Source organism: Eptesicus fuscus, chromosome 16 (genome assembly GCF_027574615.1).
Source record: "Eptesicus fuscus isolate TK198812 chromosome 16, DD_ASM_mEF_20220401, whole genome shotgun sequence".
NCBI classification, from domain to species: Eukaryota; Metazoa; Chordata; class Mammalia; order Chiroptera; family Vespertilionidae; genus Eptesicus; species Eptesicus fuscus.
Window position 1 is genome coordinate 59,846,327 of NC_072488.1, and position 21,786 is coordinate 59,868,112.

At 38.2% G+C, this 21,786-nt stretch overlaps 1 protein-coding gene across 1 annotated transcript in view; it reads right to left on the reverse strand.

The window, feature by feature from the left end:
- TMEM131 (transmembrane protein 131) overlaps positions 1-21,786 on the reverse strand; it is a 200,845-nt gene that overhangs the window by 148,100 nt on the left and 30,959 nt on the right. Inside the window, exon 2 of the mRNA XM_054728464.1 lies at positions 528-589. Within this exon, the coding sequence (XP_054584439.1) occupies positions 528-589 (62 nt within the window). The remainder of the gene's footprint in view (positions 1-527; positions 590-21,786) is intronic.

Genomic DNA, 21,786 nt, shown 5'->3' on the forward strand with positions numbered 1-21,786 from the left:
AAATATTTAATTTAAAAGATAATTCCTATAACTAAGGAGGGTTTTTTAAATTATTACCAACTAGAGTCCCGGTGCACGAATTCGTGCATGAGTGGGGGTCCCTCTACCTGGCCGGCCAGAGGGGGGGACCGTGGGAGGTTGGCCTGCTGCTCTCCACCCATCGGGACCTAGGGGGAGGGGCTGTGGAAGTTTGTCCAGCAGGGGGGGAGACCACAGAAGGTTGGCCAGCCAGGAGGAGGGGCCATGGGAGGTTGGCTATAGGAGCACACTGACCACCAGGGGAATCTCCTGCATTGAGCGTCTGCCCCCTGGTGGTCAGTGCGTGTCATATCGACTGTTCGACCAGTCATTTGGCTGTTAATGGTCACTTAAGCTTTTATGTATATAGATGATTCTACTGACCTTTCCCCACATAAAGCTCATAAAATATATTTCACAGAAGGCAGCTACATATTTAAAAAAAATAATAATCAGATATCATTTAAGGCTTGACACTGAGATAATTGTTGAATTTAAAATAAAATTACCTGTAGTAGCCCTCCATCATCAAAACGCAGTACTTCTATTATGCTCTCCGACTGAATAAATGCTGTGAAGGAAACAAAACATATGATCATTTAAAGAAACATCAATTTTACTTAAAATATTTTTACCTTAAAGTTAATTGCTACAGTTTTTATATTTTAAAAATATACTGCTTGATGGAGATAGAGGAAAATATGACTAATGCTTCAGGGTTTTAGCAACAATTGAATGCTTTAAAATAAAATAACACAACTCAATTAGAAACTAGTTTTAAACAAACTACAGGCTGTATAAACCACTTGCAAAATATCTATTCCTACTATACTGCCAGAAAGCACAAAACAGTCATATTTGACTAATGTAGCTGATTATTTACACTGACAGATTACTAGAAATAACACAAACACACAGCAAAGATCACTACAGGATTGTATTTCCCCCCAAAATGATAAGTTGACATTTTATATCATCTGCTCTTTTAAAGGGATGATATGACTTGGGATCAACAGTCAAAACAGACTTGGTAGGGGTGGGTGAGGAAAATGGCAAAAAGATTATTCTGTTCCAAGAAACAGAGCACAATGCAAAGCCGAGATACAAAGCTAACACACTTTTACTACACAATCCAGCAATTATTTCCAAGTTGACAAATTGATCCTAAAATTCTTAAGAAAATGCAAGAAACCCAAAATAGTCAAAACAATTTTGAAAAGGAACAGAGAGGGGACTCTTACTTCCAAGCTTCAAAACTTTCTGCAAAGTTATACTAATCAAGACAGTGTGGTATTAAAATAAAGATATACGTATAAATCAATATAATAGAATTGAGAGTCCTGAAAGAAACTTTCACATTCATTTATGGTCAGTTGCTTTTTTACAAGAGTACCAAGACAATTCAAAGGGAAGGATAATCTTTTCAACAAATGATGCTGGGACAACTGGATATCTGCATGCAAAAAAAATTAAGCTGGACCTTACCTCACACCATATGCAAAAATTAATTCAAAATGGCCTGAAGACCTCAGTGTCACAGCTTAAACTATAAAATGTTTAGAGGTAAACTAGGTAAATCTTTGGAACTTTGGATTAGGCGATATGTCTAAACTAGGATAAGCAATCAAAGAAAAAGATAAATTGGACTTCATCAAAATAAAAAAACTTCATGCTTCAAAGAACACTATCCAGAATGTGAAAAGAAAACCTTTTTTTCAGCTTTATAGAGATATATTTGACAAAAATAGAGAATTTTTGCAAATGATGTATCTGTTAAGAGATATGTCCACAGAATATAGAGAACTCTTATAACTCATTTTTAAAAAAATATTTTTACTGATTTCAGAGAGGAAGGAAGAGGGAAAGAGATAGAAACATCAATGATGAGAGAGAACCATTGATTGGCTGCCTCTTGGACGCCCCACATTGGGATCGAGCCCACAACCCAGGCATGTGCGCTGACCAGGAATTGAACCAGTGACCTCTTGGTTCATAGGCTGATGCTCAACCACTGAGCTATGCCAGCCAGGCAGAACTCAATTTTTAAAAAGACAAATACCCCAATAAAAAAATTGTCAAGGGATCTGAATAAACACTATACTAATAGTCAATAAACACATAAAAAGGCACTCAAGATCAGTTCTCAGAGAAATGTAAATGAAAACAAAAATACCACTTTACACATACTAGAATGGCTAAAATAAAAAAGATGGACAATAATAAGCACTGGTGAGGATGTGGATAAATTTGCAACCCATAAATTGCTGATGGGAGTAAAAAATGAAGCAGCCACTTTGGAAAATTCAAGAAGGTAAATATAGAGATACCATATATACCACTAGGATATACATAACAGCAATTCCACTGTTATGTATATCCTAGTGGCCTGGTGGACGAAATTCGTGCACATTAAAAGGGAATTAGTTAGAGGAAATATTTTAATATTGATATTTGCCCTTTATAGTAGAAGTGTCAGAGATGAAAAAAAAAAATAGTAAAATATATATAAAAATCTCCCTCCTGTTAAGAGTCTGGGGCACACCGCGGGACCCAGAGTCAAGTCCCTGCTCACCTGCATGCGCCTAGAAAGATCTAGACCAGTGATGGTGAACCTATGACACATGTGTCAGCACTGACACGCATAGCCATTTCTGATGACACGCGGCCGCTGAGGTGGCCACATGCCGAGGATGAAACATTTGCTGCTCCTGAGGATGAAACATTTGCGAAATAATGTTTTTTCCTCAAAGTGACACACTACCCGAGTTATGCTCAGTTTTTTGGCGAAGTTTGACACACCAAGCTCAAAAGGTTGCCCATCACTGACCTAGACCCAGCCAGCCCCACCGTCAAACCCCGTAGGGCAGGGGGGAGAAGGGGGGGCGCGCAGCCTCAGGTCCCCCATCAAGCCCCGCTGGGCAGGGGGCGTAGCCCCAGGTCCCCCGTCAAGCCCCGCCTGGGTGGGGGCACGACCTCAGGTCCCTGGCACAGCCTCAGGTCCTCTGGCCTTGGCGCTGAAGTGTGGGGCATGGCCTCATGTCCCCAGCCCTGGCACCAGGGTGGGGGACGCAGCCTCAGGTCCCCCGTCAAGCCCCGCCGGGGTGTGGGGGTGCGGCCTTAGGTCCCCGAGCCTGGCACTGGGGCGGGGGGCGCAGCCTCAGGTCTCCTGGCTTTGACACTGGGGTGGGGGCACGGCCTCATGTCCCCCGGCCCCAGAGTGAGGGCGTGACAATCATTTGCATATTAGCTTGTTATTATATAGGAAGGATGTAAAATAACTGAAAACATGTGCAAAGTAAAACTTATTTTAAAATGTTCATAGCAGTATTATTCATAACTAGAGCCTGGTGCATAGGATTCGTGCACTGGTGGGGGGCGTGGCCTGTGAGGATCAGGCCGCTGTGGGAGCACCTCTCCCACTGTGGGAGCACACTGACCACCAGGGGGCAGCTCCTGCGTTAAGCGTCTGCCCCCTGGTGGTCAGTATGCGTCACAGAGACTAGTTGACTGGCCGTTCCGCCATTCGCTCGCTGGGCTTTTAGTATATAGGATATTATAGGCAAAAAGTAGAAACAATCCAAATGTCCACTGACTGATGACTGATAAACATGTGATGGAATGTTTCTCAGCCTCAAAACAAAGAATGCTACAACATTTCAACATGAACTTTGAAAACATAGTGCAAAGTGTGAAAGAAGACAGACACAAAAGGCCACAAATTTTATTATTCTATTTACATAAAATATCCAGAATAGAAAAATCCACAGAAATGAAAGTTAAATGAGCTTTCAGTTGCTACTGGCTGGGAAGAAATGAGTGTGACTGTTAATGTGTATGAGGCTTCTTTTTGGGGTGATGAAAATGTTTTGAAATTAGAGGGTGATGATGGGTGCACAAATCTATAGCAAAAAACCACTCAACTGAATATACTTTAAAAAGGAGAATTTATGATATGGGAACTGTATCTCAATATTTTAAAAATCAACAAAAAATGACAGTGCATGGTTTTATTTTCTATATTCTAAATCTTTTCTTAAAAGGTTGCCTGAATGGCACTTTAAATACTTTGTACTGAAACGAAATGTAACTTGACTCCAGAAGAACTCTAGGCTTAATAGTTCTTTCACTACAGAAAGTCACTTATTAGTGTGCACATGTGTGTGGGCAGCAAGAGCCAACAGCAAACGATAAAGCAAATGGGGTAACCTGCCAACAATAAGTCAATCTGAGTAAAAACATTTTTTATTCTATCTTAATTCTTAGAAATTTTCTAAAAGTTTGAAAATATTTCAAATAAAAAGTTTACAAGAAAGAAAATCATCTTTCAACTTATAAAAATGTGATTGTTTAAACACACTCTTTTAAAAAGCCTTCTGTCAAGCAATAGTAAGCTCCTTACTTATGTTACATTGCAAGTATTGGATATATAGGTTTTTTGGTATCCAAAATGCTGCTGCAGATTGTGATAAGAATAATAAAAAATCAGCAAAACTGACTAACCTCTAGCAAGACTGATACCCCAAAAAGAGGAAAAAAAATCACCAATACTAGGGGTAGCACTACAGCATTACAAGATCAACAAAAGAATACCATGAACAACTTTGTGATCATAAATTCAACAACCTGCAAAACAATGGACCAATTCATCAAAATCCCCAAATACCAAAGCTCAACCAAGATGAAACAGATGGACAGCATACACTTAGTCACAAAAACACTGAATTTGTCCATCGAAAGACCTCCAGAAAGAGAATTTTTCATGCATAAAAGTCTTTACTAAAGAATTTTATCAAACATTTAAAGAAGAATTAGTACCAATTTTACATAACTTATTCCAGAAAATACAAGATGGAATACTTCCAATTTACTTTGAGGCTAGTATTACCCTAATACCAAAGCCAGACAAAAACCTAAATTGAAAACAAAAAATACAGGCCATTATCCCTCACTAACTTAGATATAAAAATCCTTAACAAATAATTAGCAAACTGAATCTAGCAATGTATAAAATAGAGAACTATATACCATGGCTGATTGGGATTAATTTCGTATATGCAAGACAAATATTAGGAAATTAGTCAATGGAATCCACCATACCAAAATTATGATAAAAATTACTGGTGAAAAAAAAGCTTTTGGCAAAATCTGGCACCCATTCATCACATAAATTCTCAGCAAACCGAGAACAGAATGGAACTTCCTCCACTTGATACAGTGCATCTGCAAAACAAAACAAAACAAAACAAAACAAAAACCAACCAACCAACCAACCAACCAAATACCAAAAAACCTATTGCTAATATCTGTAACAGTGAAAGAATGAATCCTTTGCTCCTAACTGGGGGAAAAGGTGAGGGTATTGCTTTCACAAATCCTATCACCATAGTATTAGAAGTTCTACCCACTGCAATAAGAAAAACAAATAAAATGCATATAGATCAATTAGGAAGGAAGAATGAAACCGTCCCTATTTACAGATGACATGAAAACCCAAAGGAATCTATGGAAAACACCAAAACTAGAATAAGTAAGTTCAGCAAAGTAGCAGGATATAAAATCAACACACAAAAATCAGTAACAGTTTTATAATACTAACATGTGGAAACCAAAATTAAACCCAAACACCATTTACAATCAACACACAATAAAATAAAATATTTAGGTATACACTTAACAAAAATATGCACAGGATCTGTATGCTAAAAATTACAAAATGCTAATTTTAAAAAAGACCTAAATAAACAAACACACATACTGGAGTAATCAACATAGTATAAATGTCAATCCTACCCAAATTAATACACAGATTTAATGCAATTCCTATCAATGTCTCAGACATAGGACAAGCTCATGCTAAAATTTACAGAGAAAAGCACACTCTCTAAAGTAGCTGAAATAATAGTGGAAAGACGTAACCTACCTCACTATATGGCTAGAGTACTCCAGGGAGTGTAGTACAGGGGAGGCATATACACATCGATCAGTGAGATAGAGCCCAGAGATAGAACTGGACCACACAGATAAGCCAGGCTGATTTCAAAGGTGCAGAAGCACAGGAAGGGCAGACAGCCTTGTCAACAAATGGTGCTAGAGCAATTGGACATCCGTGATCAAACAAATGCCAAACATTTTTGTATCTTGCAACAATTTGTTTTGCTTGTGATAAGTAGAAGTGTGAAATAGTTACAATGTCCCATCAGATAATTTGTTGATTATAAAGATAATACTTTTTGTGGCTTATCTTCATCCCAGGACATTTTTCCACTGATTTTTAGAGAGAGGGAAGGCAAGGAGGGGAGGAAGAGAGAAAAGAGAAGAAAGAAAGGGGGAAAGATAAAGGGAGAGGGGAAAGGAGGAGAGAGGAGGGAAGAAGGGAGAGGGGAGAGGGGAAAGGGGAGAGCTGAAGAATTTCTCTCAACGGAGTCCACCACTAAGTGGACTGCAGAGGATAAAGGCTGTAAAGAAACATAATTTGAGAAAGACTCGTACATTGGTTGTCTCCTGCACGTACTCTGACCTCTGACTGTAGCTGGGATTGAAACTTGCACATAGCCTTTGATGCGGAATGGAACCCAAGACCCTTTGGTGGGTTCTATAACCATTGAGCATGCAGGCCAGGGCAAGAGAATACTTTTAAAAAAAAAATTCCAATCTTTGTTTTAACTCATGTGGTTGTGATCTCCTATATTCTGATCAAACAGTTTCTGGGTGCAAATTAAAATTTCAAATTTCTTTCAAGGAGCTCCTACAGATAACACTTAAGTCACACTCCATAAGTGGTTAAAGAAAATAAAGAATTAAAATTTGGAAAATTTTCTTGGGCATAGTAATTGTAGTGAAAACATAAATTATATTTAAAAAATTGAGAAAATGTTATAATTAGAAGAGTTAAAGAACATTTCTTCAGTAATAATGTAAACTAGATTATTTTTACTATTAAACATGACTTTTGTAAATGCCTAATTAATTTTATTCACTATCAGTCTTTAATAGCTTATTCCCTAAGTTTATAAAAATAAAATTGTCCAACAGCATTAATTTAAAAATGAAGTTAGATGTTCAAGCAAATGTGAGACGTTTACAAAGAGAAAATAAAAGACTCCAAATTTGACAGGTTCCAAACAACAACAAAAAACCACAAGAATCCTATTGTGCCTAAGTACTCAATGTTTTACTTAAATATACATTTTAGCATTACTATAAATTTTGATTACTTATTTTTAAGTTTACTTATATAGTTCATAATAATTACATGAACATAAAAATGTAGTTATATATATTTTTCTCTCTAGTACAGCAATTTTCAACCTTTTTCATCTCGTGGCACACAAACTAATTACTAAAATTGTGAGGCACACCAAAAAGTATATATTTTTTGCCAATCTGACAAAAAAAAGGTATAAATCTTGATTCATTCACACCAACAGCTATTGTTGTATTGGCTGTTGTCATTTTTTTATTTGCCAATCTAAGGAAAAGAGGTCAGTGCCCCTGACCAAATACTCAGGTAATACATGTCTAAAAAATTTTTGTGGCACCTCAGTTGAAAATCACTGCTCTAGTAACTAGACATAAATCTTAATTATACCTCATCTGTCCTGGTTTGCTTCAAAGCTCTAGGGATACCATTTTTGGCATTAACCTCTGACTATAAATAGAATGTACCAGCTAACTCATTCCTAGGGAGGGGTAGGGTTACTTTACCATCTCATTGTGGGGTGAGTCAATTACAAACCTAAAGTTAAGACAAGAAGCAAGTTACCTCTTTAGACATCAGAAAAAATGTGAAGTGCTAAAACTTCTACTACAAACGGATGTACAGTTACCCTGCCGATTGGTATGGTTATCAAGTATGCTGACAAGTGAGGAAGAAATTTTCAAAATTAAACCTCCAAAATACAGTTAGCTAACGTCAGAGTAGTACTCTGGTAGCTATTTTTTAAAAACACAAAAGTAAACTTTTATAGGAAGCTACTGCACACAGGCACAGTGCTTGGGGTTAAGGCTGGGCACTGCTTGGGGTTAAGGCTGGGCACAAAACTAAGATGGGACACAAATGAAGTACTGGGCTCCAGGTGCACTGACACCACCAAATCCAGCTCCAAGAGGCTGCAAATGCTTCCAAGGGTAACCATGACTTAACATTTCAATGAAGTGATCAAGGCTACAGCAACTCTATTTCCTTAGAGTACATACAGTACATTCCTGTTTTTTACTTCTTAACTAGCCTTTTTTTTTTTTTTTTTTTTTTTTTAACAGCTTATAGCAGCCTGCTCCAGGAGAGAAGAGCTGCTGGGCACCAGCTGTGTCAGGTGTCCCCTGTAAATCTACAAATTCCCCTTCAGCTCCCCTTCCCTTTACTCATGGGAGAGATGTGTCCACAACCCCTCCCCCTAATCTCTGTTCTGCTTTTCCTCTCCATCCTTATAAAAACCTCTGCCTGCACTGAGATATTAAGATGGGTTTGAGGACTGGAAAAAGTCCATCTTCTTGAGATGCCAGCACTCAAATAAACCTCATTCCTTAGTACCAGCACCTGTCTCACTAGATTGGCTTTCAAGTTTGACTTTTGTTGCAGCAGGCAGCAGAACCTGGGTTCAGTTACACAAGCAGTAGTTACATGAGAAAGGCAAGCAAGAGTCAGATAGATGTGCATTACTACCAGAAAGCCCAAGGCAAAAGAATTAGAGGTGTGAGAAATGATGGTACTCTCAGAAAATAATGGTCATGTAGTAGGTCTGCAATTTAGGGAGCACTGGGAAGAATTAGAGAAGAAGCTGAAGAGGGAAGTAGAGGCTGAGCCATACCCCATGCTAGGATATCTCATGGAAGTTATGTGATATTTTTCCCATTTTGTAGTAACATGACCCAGGTCACATCAGCTGGTAAATGGCAAGTCAAGATGAAAGCGCAGGTCTGTTTTTCTACAGAGTTCAAGCTCAGGCTGCCTCTCAACAATCCTCCATACTTTGGTAGTGGGGGAAGTGTCATGCAACAAGATTGGCTGCTTGAAAGAAGAAAAATCCCATGCTTTACTAGTATAATAACTAACCCTTAAACAGGTCATTAAAACAGCAATTCTCAAGTGTCCTTGGATTCCTGCACTGAATCACCTGGATACTCAGTACATTGGAGGTTCTGGGCCTCCTTCTAAACCTTCAGAATCACATCTGGGACTCAGCCTGGGCGTTTGTACATATGCTTTGGAGGTCAGTAATGTAAATGTCTTTTCAATTGAAGCTAGGTGGATGCCAGATTTGAAGGGGAGTATGAAGGCAAAGGCTTAATTCAACTTTGGACATACAGGACTTGAGATGGACAACGGAATATGCAAGTGAAAACGCTGATGCAGACAGTCCCAGGGCAATATCTGAACTTGGGGAAAGAGGTCACAACTAACTAGAGATACCCACAGAGATGAAAAATGAAGAAAAAGTTACCAAGGAAAGTCCATACTGTTTTCCATCATGGCTTCACCAGCTTGCATTCCCACTAGCAGTATACTAGGGTTCCCTTTTCTCCACATACTTGCACTTGTCATTTGCTGATTTGCTGATGGCAGCCATTCTGACAGGTGTGAAGTGATACTTCATTGTCCTTTTAATTTGCATCTCTCTGATGATTAGTGACTTTCAGCAGTTTTTCAAGTCTCTTGGCCATCTGTATGTCCACTTTGGAGAAGTGTCTACTTAGGTCCTCTGCTCATCTTTAAATCTGTCTTCCTTTTAAGCTGTATGAGTTCTTTATATATTTTGGAAATTAACATCTTTTCAGATGTATCATTGGCAAATATGTTCTCCCATACAGTGGGCTCCCTTTTCATTTTGTTGATGGTTTCTTTTACTGTGTAAAAGCTTTTTATTTTGATGTAGTCCCATTTGTTTATTTTTTCTTTTGTTTCCCTTGCCATTTGACCAGTGATCTCACTTCTAGGAATATATCCTAAGAAACTCGAAACACATATCAGAAAGAATATATGCACCCCCATGTTCAAAGCAGCACAATTACAATAGCTGAGATCTAGAAACAACCAAAGTGCCCATTAGTAGGTAAATGGATAAAAAAGTGGTGGTGTATTTACACCATGGAATACTATGCAGTTGTAAAAAAGAAGTATCTCTTACCCTTTGAGGTAGCATGGAAGGACCTGGAGCGCACTGTGCTAAGTGAAATTAGCCAGTCAGAGAAAGACAATTATCACATGATTTCACTCATATGTGGAATCTAATGAACAAAATAAACTGATGAACAAAATAGATCCACAGACATGGAACAGACTGACAAATCAAAGAGAGAAGGTGGGGATGGGTGGGTGAATGGGTGGGAGAGTCCTAAGGGTGCATGTGTGTGCAGGGTGGAGGGGGTCAATAGGGAAAAAAGGGGGACATCTGTAATATGTTCAACAATAAAGATAATTTTAAAAAATAACTGAAATTTAAAGTAAACAAAACAAAACAAAAAGTTACCAAGGAAGAAATAGTAGAGCTGAAGTCTATAGTTTAATTTAACACAAGGCAGAATCTCCCTCAGGCAGCAGTGGAGCTACTGATGGTAGAATGTCTGAGAAAGAGAAACAGAAAAGGAGAGCAGGTGTCATGGAAGCCAAGAGGGAGGAGGGTTCAACAGTGTCAAAGGTTATCATACAGAGAGGAAGAGGGAAGGGGAGGCAAAGATTTTAAAATAAGTCACCAGATTTGGCCAACTGGAAGACACTGGTCAGTCTTGAGGCAGGTTTCTGAGTGTCAGAGCAGAAGCCAGACTATAGAACGTGGTTGCCTCAGAGGGTTAAGAGAAGGGGGGAAAGGTTTGCCTTGGAAATGATCTTTCTAAAGACGAAGTAAAGAAACATGTGGGTGAAGAGACACAAACTGAAGTTAAGAGAAGGGAGAGGTAATAAAGAAGCCTATGCTACCAGGACTGTCTTCAATTAAGTTAAGACTTCAGGTCATGTCTTGGGGATAAGGGGCGAGGGAGAGAGGGACAAGCCTGTACAACCCAGCCACAGGGTAAAGAATGCACAGCCTGGACTCTCAAACAGGAAAACATTTTCTGCCAAATCTTTTACTGTAGAACACTTTAAACCTACAGAAAAATGGTATTGTCAAACTTGTTTCAGTACATTCTCCTTCTCTCTATATATATTTATTTGTTTATTTACTGGCCATTTAGAAGTAGGCTACAGCTATCACAGCATCTCCCAGTAAATACTTCAGCATGCATTCTCTAAGAATAATGACATTCAACACAATCACAATTCTATGATCACATACTAGGTTTACCGGTTAATAATGGCGGATTTTGTAATCAAAGAAAACAGGATAATTTCAAGAGAAATATCAAAAGTGCTTTATTCAAAGTAACGTCCATCGCTAGCTACACATTTCCCCCATCTTTCAGGTAATTTGTAGATACCGTCACAATAGAACTTTTCTTGTTTTGAGACAAACCATTCAGAGACCCAATTTTCCACTTCTTCATATGTTTTGAAGTGCTGCTCAGAAAGTGCGTGTGCCATCGATCAGAACAAGTGCTAATCTGAAGGAGCAAGGTCTGGTGAATGTGGGGTGGCGGGTGGGTTAATACTTCCCAGGCAAGATCTTCTAATGTGTCTTTAACTGGTTTTGAAGTGTGTGAAGGTGCATTATCATGAAGCAAAATTACTTTGCCATGTCTTCCGGAACATTCTGGTCATTTCACGATCAAAGCATGGTTCAAATTGATTATTTGTTGTTGGTAGCGATCAATATTAACCGTTTCACCTGGTTTTAGAAGCTCATAATACACCACACCTTCCTGATCCCACCAAATGCAGAGCATTGTCTTCTTTCCACAGCGATTTGGCCTTGCAGTCAATGTTGATGGTTGACCTGGATCAACTCATGATTTTATGCATTTAGGATTCTCAAAATAAATCCACTTTTCATTGCCAGTCACAACTCGATGCAAGAAAGACTTTCTTTTGTGCCGCTGAAGCAACATTTTACTGATGACTTTTCAGTTTTCCATTTGTCTTTCATTGATGTGGCACCCATTTTCCTTCCTTTAAAATCTTTCCCATTGTTTGTAAACGATCGGAGATTGTTTGCTGAGCAACGTTTAATCTTTCTGCAAGTTGTTTTTGAGTTTGACACACATCTTCATCTAATGATGTTTATAATTGTTGGTCTTCAAACTTTTTCAGTTAACCTGGACATTGTCTTTCACATCGAAATAATCACTTTTAAAGCATTTAAACCAGCATTCACAAGTATCTTGAGATGGAACATGTTCACCATAAGTTTCCTGAAGTACACGATAACTTTTTCTTCAAAATAATGAATTAAAACTTCCCGCAAATGCTTTTTTTTGGCACGGAATTCGACATTTTTAAGCATAAAAATATCTATGATGTTAACACCTTCAGCAAATTTGACATATGAAGCTTTGAAGCTTGCTGTCAATACAACAAAGTAACATACATATCAATTCACATATATATCACCATATGTGTAACTCCATCTATTGAAAAAAATCTGTATTATTAACTGGTACATCTAGTGCACATAGACTCACACTGATACAGTATTAAAAATATGTAGTCCAGCCCGGCGTAGCTCAGAGGTTGAATATTGACCTATGAACCAGGAGGTCACGGATAGATTCCCGGTCAGAACACACTCCTGGGTTTTGGGCTCAATCACCAGTAGGGGGCATGCAGGAGACAGCTAATCAATGATTCTCTCTCATCATTGATGTTTCTATCTCTCCCTTTTCCTTCCTCTCTGAAATTTAAGTTTTAATTAACCACCCAATTTGAAGTCCAGAATCTAATGAAGTATCAAGCATTACAACTGGCTGTAATGTTTCTTTAGTCTCGTTTAAATCAAAAGTCTCTTCATTTTTTGTCTTTCATGACATATTTTTGAAGAACCAAGACTTAGTATTTTACAGAATGTCCCACAATCTTGTTTTTACTGTGTCCTCATGATTTAGATTCACATTAAACATTTTGACAAGAATAATATATAGACAAGAGAGGCCCGGTGCATGAAATTTCATGCACTGGGGGTCGTGGGTAGCGGGTGGGGGGGGGGGTCCCCTCAGCCCCAGTCTGCGCCCTCTCACAGTCCGGACCCCTCGCTCCTTACCACCCGCCTGCAGTGGAGGTGGGAGAGGCTCCCGCCACCACTGCTGTGCTCGCCAGCCGTGAGCCCAGCTCTGGCTGAGTGGCGCTCCCCCTGTGGGAGTGCATTGACCACCAGAGGGCAGCTACTTCATTGAGCATCTGCCCTCTGGTGGTCAGTGCGCATCATAGTGAATTGTCGTTCCACCATTCGGTCGATTTGCATATTAACCTTTTGCACTCGGATGTCGAGTGTGACTCGACATGGTTAGCATTAGAATAAAGGAATCGAGAAAAAAGCAAGCGAGTGCAAAGGGTTAAGGTTTTATTATATAGGACTGTGCATCCAATCATCAGGCAGATGTCGATTCTTCAGATATTAGTGGTGATGCTAAATTAAATCACTTGGCTCATGTAGTATCCACAAGATCTTTCTTTCATAAAAATGTCTCTTTCCCTTTGTAATTAATAAGTTGAAAACATTGAGATAGTGTGCATCTATTCAACAACCTTTCACCAATGATTTTAGCATTCATTGATGATTCTTGCCTGAATCAATTATTACACTGGTAGCTGTAAATGGTGATTTCCTAATTTAATCATTCCTTGTACATTTTATTTGTACATGACATTTTTTGGTAATGCCATTTTAATTTCCTTCCACTCTTTTCATTTTTGAGAGTCACTATGGACTCATGAACTTTTCCTCCTAATATAAAGATTTCCTTTTTTTTTTTTTTTTTGCTGTTCAAAATGTCCCAAATATGGCCAACTGGAGTCCCTTCAAGCCAGTGCTTATGTCCTTCTGACATATATATATATATATCTCCATATATCTCCTATATATAAAAGGCTAATATGTAACATGTCCCCTTGGGAATTTGACCAGAAGTTTGATCGCTTGTTATGACGTGCGCTGACCACCAAGGGGCAGCATGGAATGAAGGAAGGCCCCAGCCGGCAGCCAGAAGGCCCTGATGGACCCTGATCACCAGCCAGGCCTAGGGACCCTACCATGCACAAATTTCGTGCACTGGGCCTCTAGTGTTCCCATAAGTCCTTGAGCATATCTCTGGTTTCCGGCACAATAAAATGTTCCCGAATCACCTGTAGTTTTCCTGTGTATGTTCTAGATGGTTTCCTGAAACAACTTAAAAGTAAAATCAATTCTATACAAATATTTCAATATTAAAGAAAATACCTCCCAATTTATTTTATGAGGCCAACATTATTCTGGCACCAGAAAAAGACAAAAATATATTTAAGAAAAAAACAAAATAATATTGAAACCAATAGGCCTTAATATAAATACTAGAATGCTTAACAATGCTTTACCAAATTGAGTTCAGCAATAAATAACAAATGCATTAATATGTGGAAATGAGAATACAAGAATGCAAGGCTGATTTAACTTTTAAAATGTATTGCACTATACATTAAAAAATATACTAACCATACTAAAAACAGAAAAAAACTATATATATAACTATCTCAACAGATAAAAATAAAGCATTTGACAAATTCCCAATTCATGATGGAAACTATCAGTCAGCTAAGAATAGAAAGGAACTTCTTCAACCTGAGTATGATCTTCTATAAAAATCCTACAATTAATAATAATGAAAGACTGAAAGCTTTCCCCCTAAAATTGAGAACAAGGCAAGAATTACCATTGTTGCCACTTTTATTCAACACTAGAGGTCCAATGCACAAAACTCGTGCAAGGGGCTCAGGCCGTGCCGCCACAGCGGCTGCCTCTGCCTCGGCCCCCGCTGCCACGGCTTCATCCAGAACAGGGGTCCTCAAACTTTTTAAACAGGGGCCAGTTCACTGTCCCTCAGACCGTTGGAGGGCCGGACTATAGTTAGAAAAAAACTATGAACAAATTCCTATGCACACTGCACATATCTTATTTTGAAGTAAAAAAACAAAACGGCAAAAACACCCGCATGTGGCCCGTGGGCCGTAGTTTGAGGATGCCTGATCCAGAAGGTAGTCCAGAAGGTCATCCGGAAGGTTGTCCAGTCTAATTAGCATATTGCACTTTTATTATTATAAATTATTCTAGAAGTTTTAGCCACTGAGGCAAGAAAAAGAAACGAAAGGCATACAGACTGAAAAGGAAGGTATAAAACTGTTTTTATTCACATACAATTTATGTCTGTAGAAAATCCTGATGAACCTACGCAAAAAAGGACATTTTTAGAATTAGTAAGTAAATTAAGACTGCAGGAATACCCTGTCAATACATAAACATCAATTATATTTCTATGTGCTAAAAATTGAAAATAAAAATACAATTCCATTTACAGTAGCATTCAAAAATATGAGACAAATTTAATAACTTTAACAAAATATGCACAATACTTATATACTGACAGACTCAACGTTGTTGATGTGAATTCTCTCCAAACTGATCTATACACTTTCAAAATCCCAGCAGCCTTTCTAAAAAATTGACAACTTAAGTCTGAAATTTATATGGAAATGCAAATAAACTAAAACAGCTAATCCAATTTTAAAAAAGAACGAAGTTGGAGAATTTACACTGCCTCTTAAAGACTTCTATGTAAATCAATGGCATAGAATTGAAAATCCAGAACCAGAAATACATATACTATTGAGGTTAGATGATTTTCACTAAGATACAGAGCAGTTCGGTGGGGGAAAGGAAGTCTTCATAAATGGTGCTGGAACAGCTAAATACCTATATGCAAGTAATAAATATTTACTCCTACCTCATACCATATACAAAAATAAGGTGAATTACAGACCTAAATATAACAGCTAAAACTACAATATTCTAGAGAAACACATGGGAGGAATCTTTGTGACTTTGTGGTAGGCAAAAATTATTTTAAGATTCAAATAGCATAGAACCATAAATAAAAATATTGAAAATTTAGACTTCTTTAAAATGTAAAATAATTGCTCTCAAAAAACACTGTTTAAAAACAACAACAACCCTGAGTAATTTGGTTCAGTGGTTAGAGCGTTGGCCTGTGGACTGAAGGGTCATGGGTTTGATTCAGGTCAAGGGCACATTACTTGGTTGAAGGCTCAGTCCCTGGCTGGTGGGGCAAATGTGGAAGGCAACCAATCGATGTCTCTCTCTCACATCAATGTTTCTCTCTCTGGCTCTCCCCTCTCTTCCATTCTCTTTAAAAATCAATGGAAACAAATATCATTGGATGAGGGTTAACAATAATTAATAAATAAACAAACAAACAAGCCAGCCAGCCATACACTTGGAAAAAATACTAGCAATATATATCTGATAAAAGAATCACATGCAGAGTATTAAAAAACTTACAAAAGTTAATATGACAAACAGCTCAATAAAAAATGGGCTAAAGATTTAACTAGAAATTTTATAAAAGGAGATCTATAAGTAGCCTATAACCACATGAAAAGGTACCCGTATCATTAGCCATTAGGCAAAAGCAAATGAAAACTATAATGAAACACCAGTACACATCCACAAAAATGCAATGATGTACCGCAAGAACAACTAGAACACTCACACACTGCTGGTGATGTTTTGGCAGTTGTTATAAAGGTAATCTTAGCAAACTCTCATCAGTCCCACTCCTAGGTAATTTACTTACAAGAAAAGAAAAGAAAAAGACTTTTACTTTAATGTTCATTAATCCTTAATTGTAAAAGATCATAACTTGAAACAATCCAAACATTCATCAACAGGTGAATACAGAAATTGTAGTATCCTATATAATAATCCTATCCTATATAATAAAAGGGCAATATGCAAATTGACCAAATGGCAGAACAACCTGTCACTATGATGTGCACTGACCACCAGGGGGCAGACGCTCAATGCAGGAGCTGCCCCCTGGTGGTCAGTGCACTCCCACAGGGGGAGCGCTGCTCAGCCAGAAGCTGGGCTGATGGCTTGGCGAGTGCAGTGGCTGGTGAGCTCAGCGGCGGTGGAGGGAGCCTCTTTGGCAGCGCTAAGGATGTACAACTGCCAGGGCCTAAGCCAGTTGGACATCCCCCGAGGGCTCCCGGACTGCGATAGGGCACAGGCCAGGCTGAGGGGCCCCACTCCCCTCCCCCCAAGTGCACAAATGTCGTGCACTGAGCCTCTAGTATCCATATAAAAGATCACTACTCTACTCAACAATAAAAAGAAACTGAGTTCTATATATGCAACATGGATGAATCCCAAAAGCATTGTGCAAAGTGAAACAAACCAGGCATAAAAGACTGCACACAGTATGACTCCATTTATTTTTAATTTTACAAAAGGCAAAATTATAGTGACAGAAAGCAGATCAGTGGCTGCCTAGAGCTAGTATGAAGGGAAGGCACTGACTATAAAGAGGCACAAGGGAAGTTTCTAAGACTATGAAAATGTCCTATATTATGATGGTGGTGGTTTAATGACATGGTATGTTTGTGAACTTAATCAAAGTGTACACTTAAACCTGGTCAATTTATTTTAAGCAAGTTATACTTCAATAAAGCTGGTTAAAAACATAAAGCTGGCACAAGTTCAGAAAGTTCACTCACCAAACTGGGCTGTTTTAGGTGCATATTACTGTAGATACATATGTTCAAAATACCCCTAAGGCATATACCTGTCACCTAGTTTGTGTCTTTTATTAATTTCCTTTGTATTAAGGGGAGAAAAGGAGTTACGTTGCTTCTTCATGGTTTTTTAAAAGGTCACAGGAAGTAGTCAGCTTAAAAAATTTTAAAGATTGCTAAAATAATTTGATTTTTCACTTTAAAAACCAGAAAATGTTTGTACTACATTATGTTGATAAAAACTAATGGAACTTTTAAGAAAACACAATCAGTACAGATGATCTATGGAAGGAGCTAGGGCTTATCGAAGTCTCTCCTAGGCAATCACGAGAGTACATGAGAACTCTACAGAAAGAACTCTCTATGCTTATAATAAAGCTCTGTGGTTCTAACTTCCCCTTCTGTTAACTTCCTCTTCCCTTGTATAAAAATACCTCTTCAAATTGGCACACCAGGCTGACTGTGCACCTGGCTTGCCATGTCTGCACAGGCTGGGTTGCCACTCTTTTTTTTCCTGCATAAATCCTTTTAGGTGACAAAATGCCTAGTCTCTATTAATTTTCAGTCAACAATGTATTAAAAAGAGTGTTTCCTCTATGCAAATATATTGTGGTAAATTTCTGTTAAAAATTCAAAATATTTGGGTATGGAATGAATTAATGTTTGAAAAAATGATAAGTGCTGGAGGGGGTTGAAGGGGAGAAAGGGGATATATATAATATTTTCAACAAGTAAGAATTATTAAAAAATTAAATTAAATTTTAAAAAAGAATGATAATCTTTTCAAATATAAACATTTTTCTCAATCCAGTTTTTCTGATCCATAGGCTTATATAAAAGTGACATAGGTATAGTAATGTTCTACAACACTCCCACCTGCTTCCAAGAAAACTTACAAACTTTCTTGAATGTTCGGCCAATAGGACGATAGCAATTCCAACACACCCATTACCACACACAACTGCAGTCAAAGGTCTCTTTTTCTTTCTCAATCAGACTCCTATGTCTCCAGACAAAAGAAAATAAATGACACCATCATCTATAAGTTCAAAAATACTGCTATTAAATTTAGGAAATTAGGAGAATTGTTAAAGATTCTATTTTTATACTAGGTTTATTCAAGGTTGATCTATGAACTCCATTTCCTTGCAATTTTGCTTACTTCCTATTACTGAAATTGGTATGCATGTCACATACCTCCCTTTGAGTAAATTCAGTCCCACTACAAACAAATAACCAGAATACAGTTAGGGAAGAAGTAAAATACTACTGAGGGAAGCAAAAATCACATGTAACTAAGAATAGAGCTTGTTAAATGCATACTTAAGAATAATGTCCTTGACTAAGTCAATCCTGCAATCAGATTGTTCTTCTTTATACTACATATTTCACTCAGAGACAGAAAAACACATTAAAAACAATAGCCAGAATAAAATGTCTAACACCAGCCCTAACCGGTTTGGCTCAGTGGATAGAGCATCGGCCTGCAGATGGAAGGGTCCCAGGTTTGATTCCTGGTCAAGGGCATATGCCTGGGTTTCGGCCTCAATCCCCAGTAGGGGGTGTGTAGGAGGCAGCCAATCAATGATTCCCTCTCATCCTTGATGTTTCTCTCTCTCTCTCTCTCTCTCTCTCTCTCTCTCTCTCTCTCTCTCTCCTGAACTCAACAAAAAAATATATATTTTTAAAAGTCTAACACCATCTGGTGAATGCCTTCTACATGCTGAGCACTGAGCTAAGCAATCTGCATGGGATATTTGTATCAAACCTAACAAATCCTGGGGAGGAAGGTATTCATCTCTAAAACAGGGTGACATTATCAAATGGTAAAATTATTAAACATATACTATTAACCATTACCAGGAAAATCTGGGAAAACACTGACTCATGGTCTTTAAACCCATCATCTGTAAAATACTGACAAACTGGTTAAAACAGGCACTACTGTAGAGTACCTGGCACGTAACAGCTACCCCTTACTAAGCACCTACTACTGTCAGTGCCACTTATAGAGTCACTGGGCTAAGCACCTAGTGGAAACCAGGGATGATAAATCTGGATGGTGTGACAAACCCTATGACTGGGCACCAACTTACTTGATCTCATAAACTGCACAGACTGTTTAAAAATTCCCTAGTGCAGCAATTTTCAACTGGTGTGCCTAAAGAATTTTTAAAATATGCAATACCCTATTTAGTCAGGGGCACTGACCTCTTCCCTTAGAATATCTAATTTAAAAAATGATAATAGCCAACACAACAACAGCCATTCAGTGTGAAGAAATAAAAATTATACCTATCTTTTGTCAAATTAGCAAAAAAAAAAAATTTTTTTTGGTGTGCCTCAGAATTTTAGTATTTAATTTATGTGTGCCATGAGATGAAAAAGAATGAAAATCACTGCCCCACTGTAATGAAAATTACTGCTTCTGGAAATCTAAAGAAATTCTCCAGTGAATTTACATTGTGTAAGCTGGCCTACCCCTATACAGGCTAACTTCAAAAGCTAGTTTCTACCTTTCTTTAGTCTGCCCATGAAGAAATGATGCAAATACAATTCTGAAATTCACATAAAGGTAGATAGCAATAACCAAGTTTCCCAGTATAGCTCTCAACTAGATCTAAAAACATAAATGTAGGGAAAGAACAGTAATGTAAGAACAATTCAGTAAAAGAGTGAAGAGACCTAAAGAAAAAATTAATCAAAAGCAGAATTAGAAATTAAATAAAAACTGACATGAGATTATCCATTTTAATTTTTAATTTGAATTATCATCATTAATTTGACAGGAGTGTCTATAGTTTTTTTGGCATAAAACAAATTTCAGTCATGGATATGTTGTTAAACTTCTGATTACTAGGGCTGACAGTGCATACACTGAACATGTAAACTTTGTATATTGACTTTTCTGCTAAACCTGCACAGGACCTGGGGTAGTTAATAAGGTCTAGAGGGGGAAATGTTACTAAACCACCTAATATTTTACTTTAAAAGAGAATCCTTTACTAATTTTCTTATTTCTTCATTTTTTCAAATTATTTAAGTGTCCTGATCTTGAAAGTAAAGAATGCAAAACAAATAAAAAGCACAAACTATTTGAGGACAGGATCACTTCCTATTCATCTTTGAGGCCTCAATGACCAACCTAGTGTCTGACAGGCTTCTTATCTCTCAGTAAATGTCTGGGAGCTGAATACATGGAATTCCTTCCAACCAAGGAGTTGGTCTGAGAGGAACGTCAATCTGGCTACCTGGGTGTTACACTAGTGGTTGGGGTTGAAACATAACATGAATATGTAACAACAACAAGAGCTAGCACTCATATAACACTTACTGCATGCCAAACCCTACAGATGAGTAACTGTGTCCTCACAGCCACCCTAGAAGGGAGGTACTCCTACTATCCCCATTAAAGCATATCAGGAAGCTGAGGCATGAAGCCTAGCTAACCTACTCTCAAGGTCACAACCAAGGTGGTATTCCGCATCAGCTGTATGTCTCGCCTCCACAGGAGATAGGTAGCCAGGCTTCTTATGCAAGATGACAAGACGGGTCACTCATCAGGAAGATGTGAGATTGCTCTGACCAAACTTTTCCCAGGGTTCACAGGTTTTAATTCAGCCACACCTACTCCTTCCGCCATCCCCCTTGAAACTACAAAAAAAGGGCACACTTTTTACATGGGTAGCAGGGGTGGGTCAAATGAAACTTTAGGGCAGTGTTTTGACTCACTAAAAATCTGGGTTATGTGAATCCAGGCCTAACATCCTCACTAGTATTGTTCTCTCCTTTATATAAGCTAACCAACACAGGTTTATTTATACAGTCAACCTCACTCCCACCTGTGGCACACACAACCTAGATATGCATCTTTAACCCAACATTGTAATTATTTGTTTATGTCTGTCCCTCTAACAAGAAATTCTTGGAAGTTAATGACTATGTCTTATTCAAACATGTTCCCAGAGCCCAGCAAAGTACTCAATAAATACGGGCTGCATGAGACACACACACTGATAGAGAATAGGATGTGTAACTTAAAACAGTACAGTGTTACATTTACTCATATGTGACTACAAAATGGAAGGTCTGAGAGGGTTCCATTTAATTTAAATTCC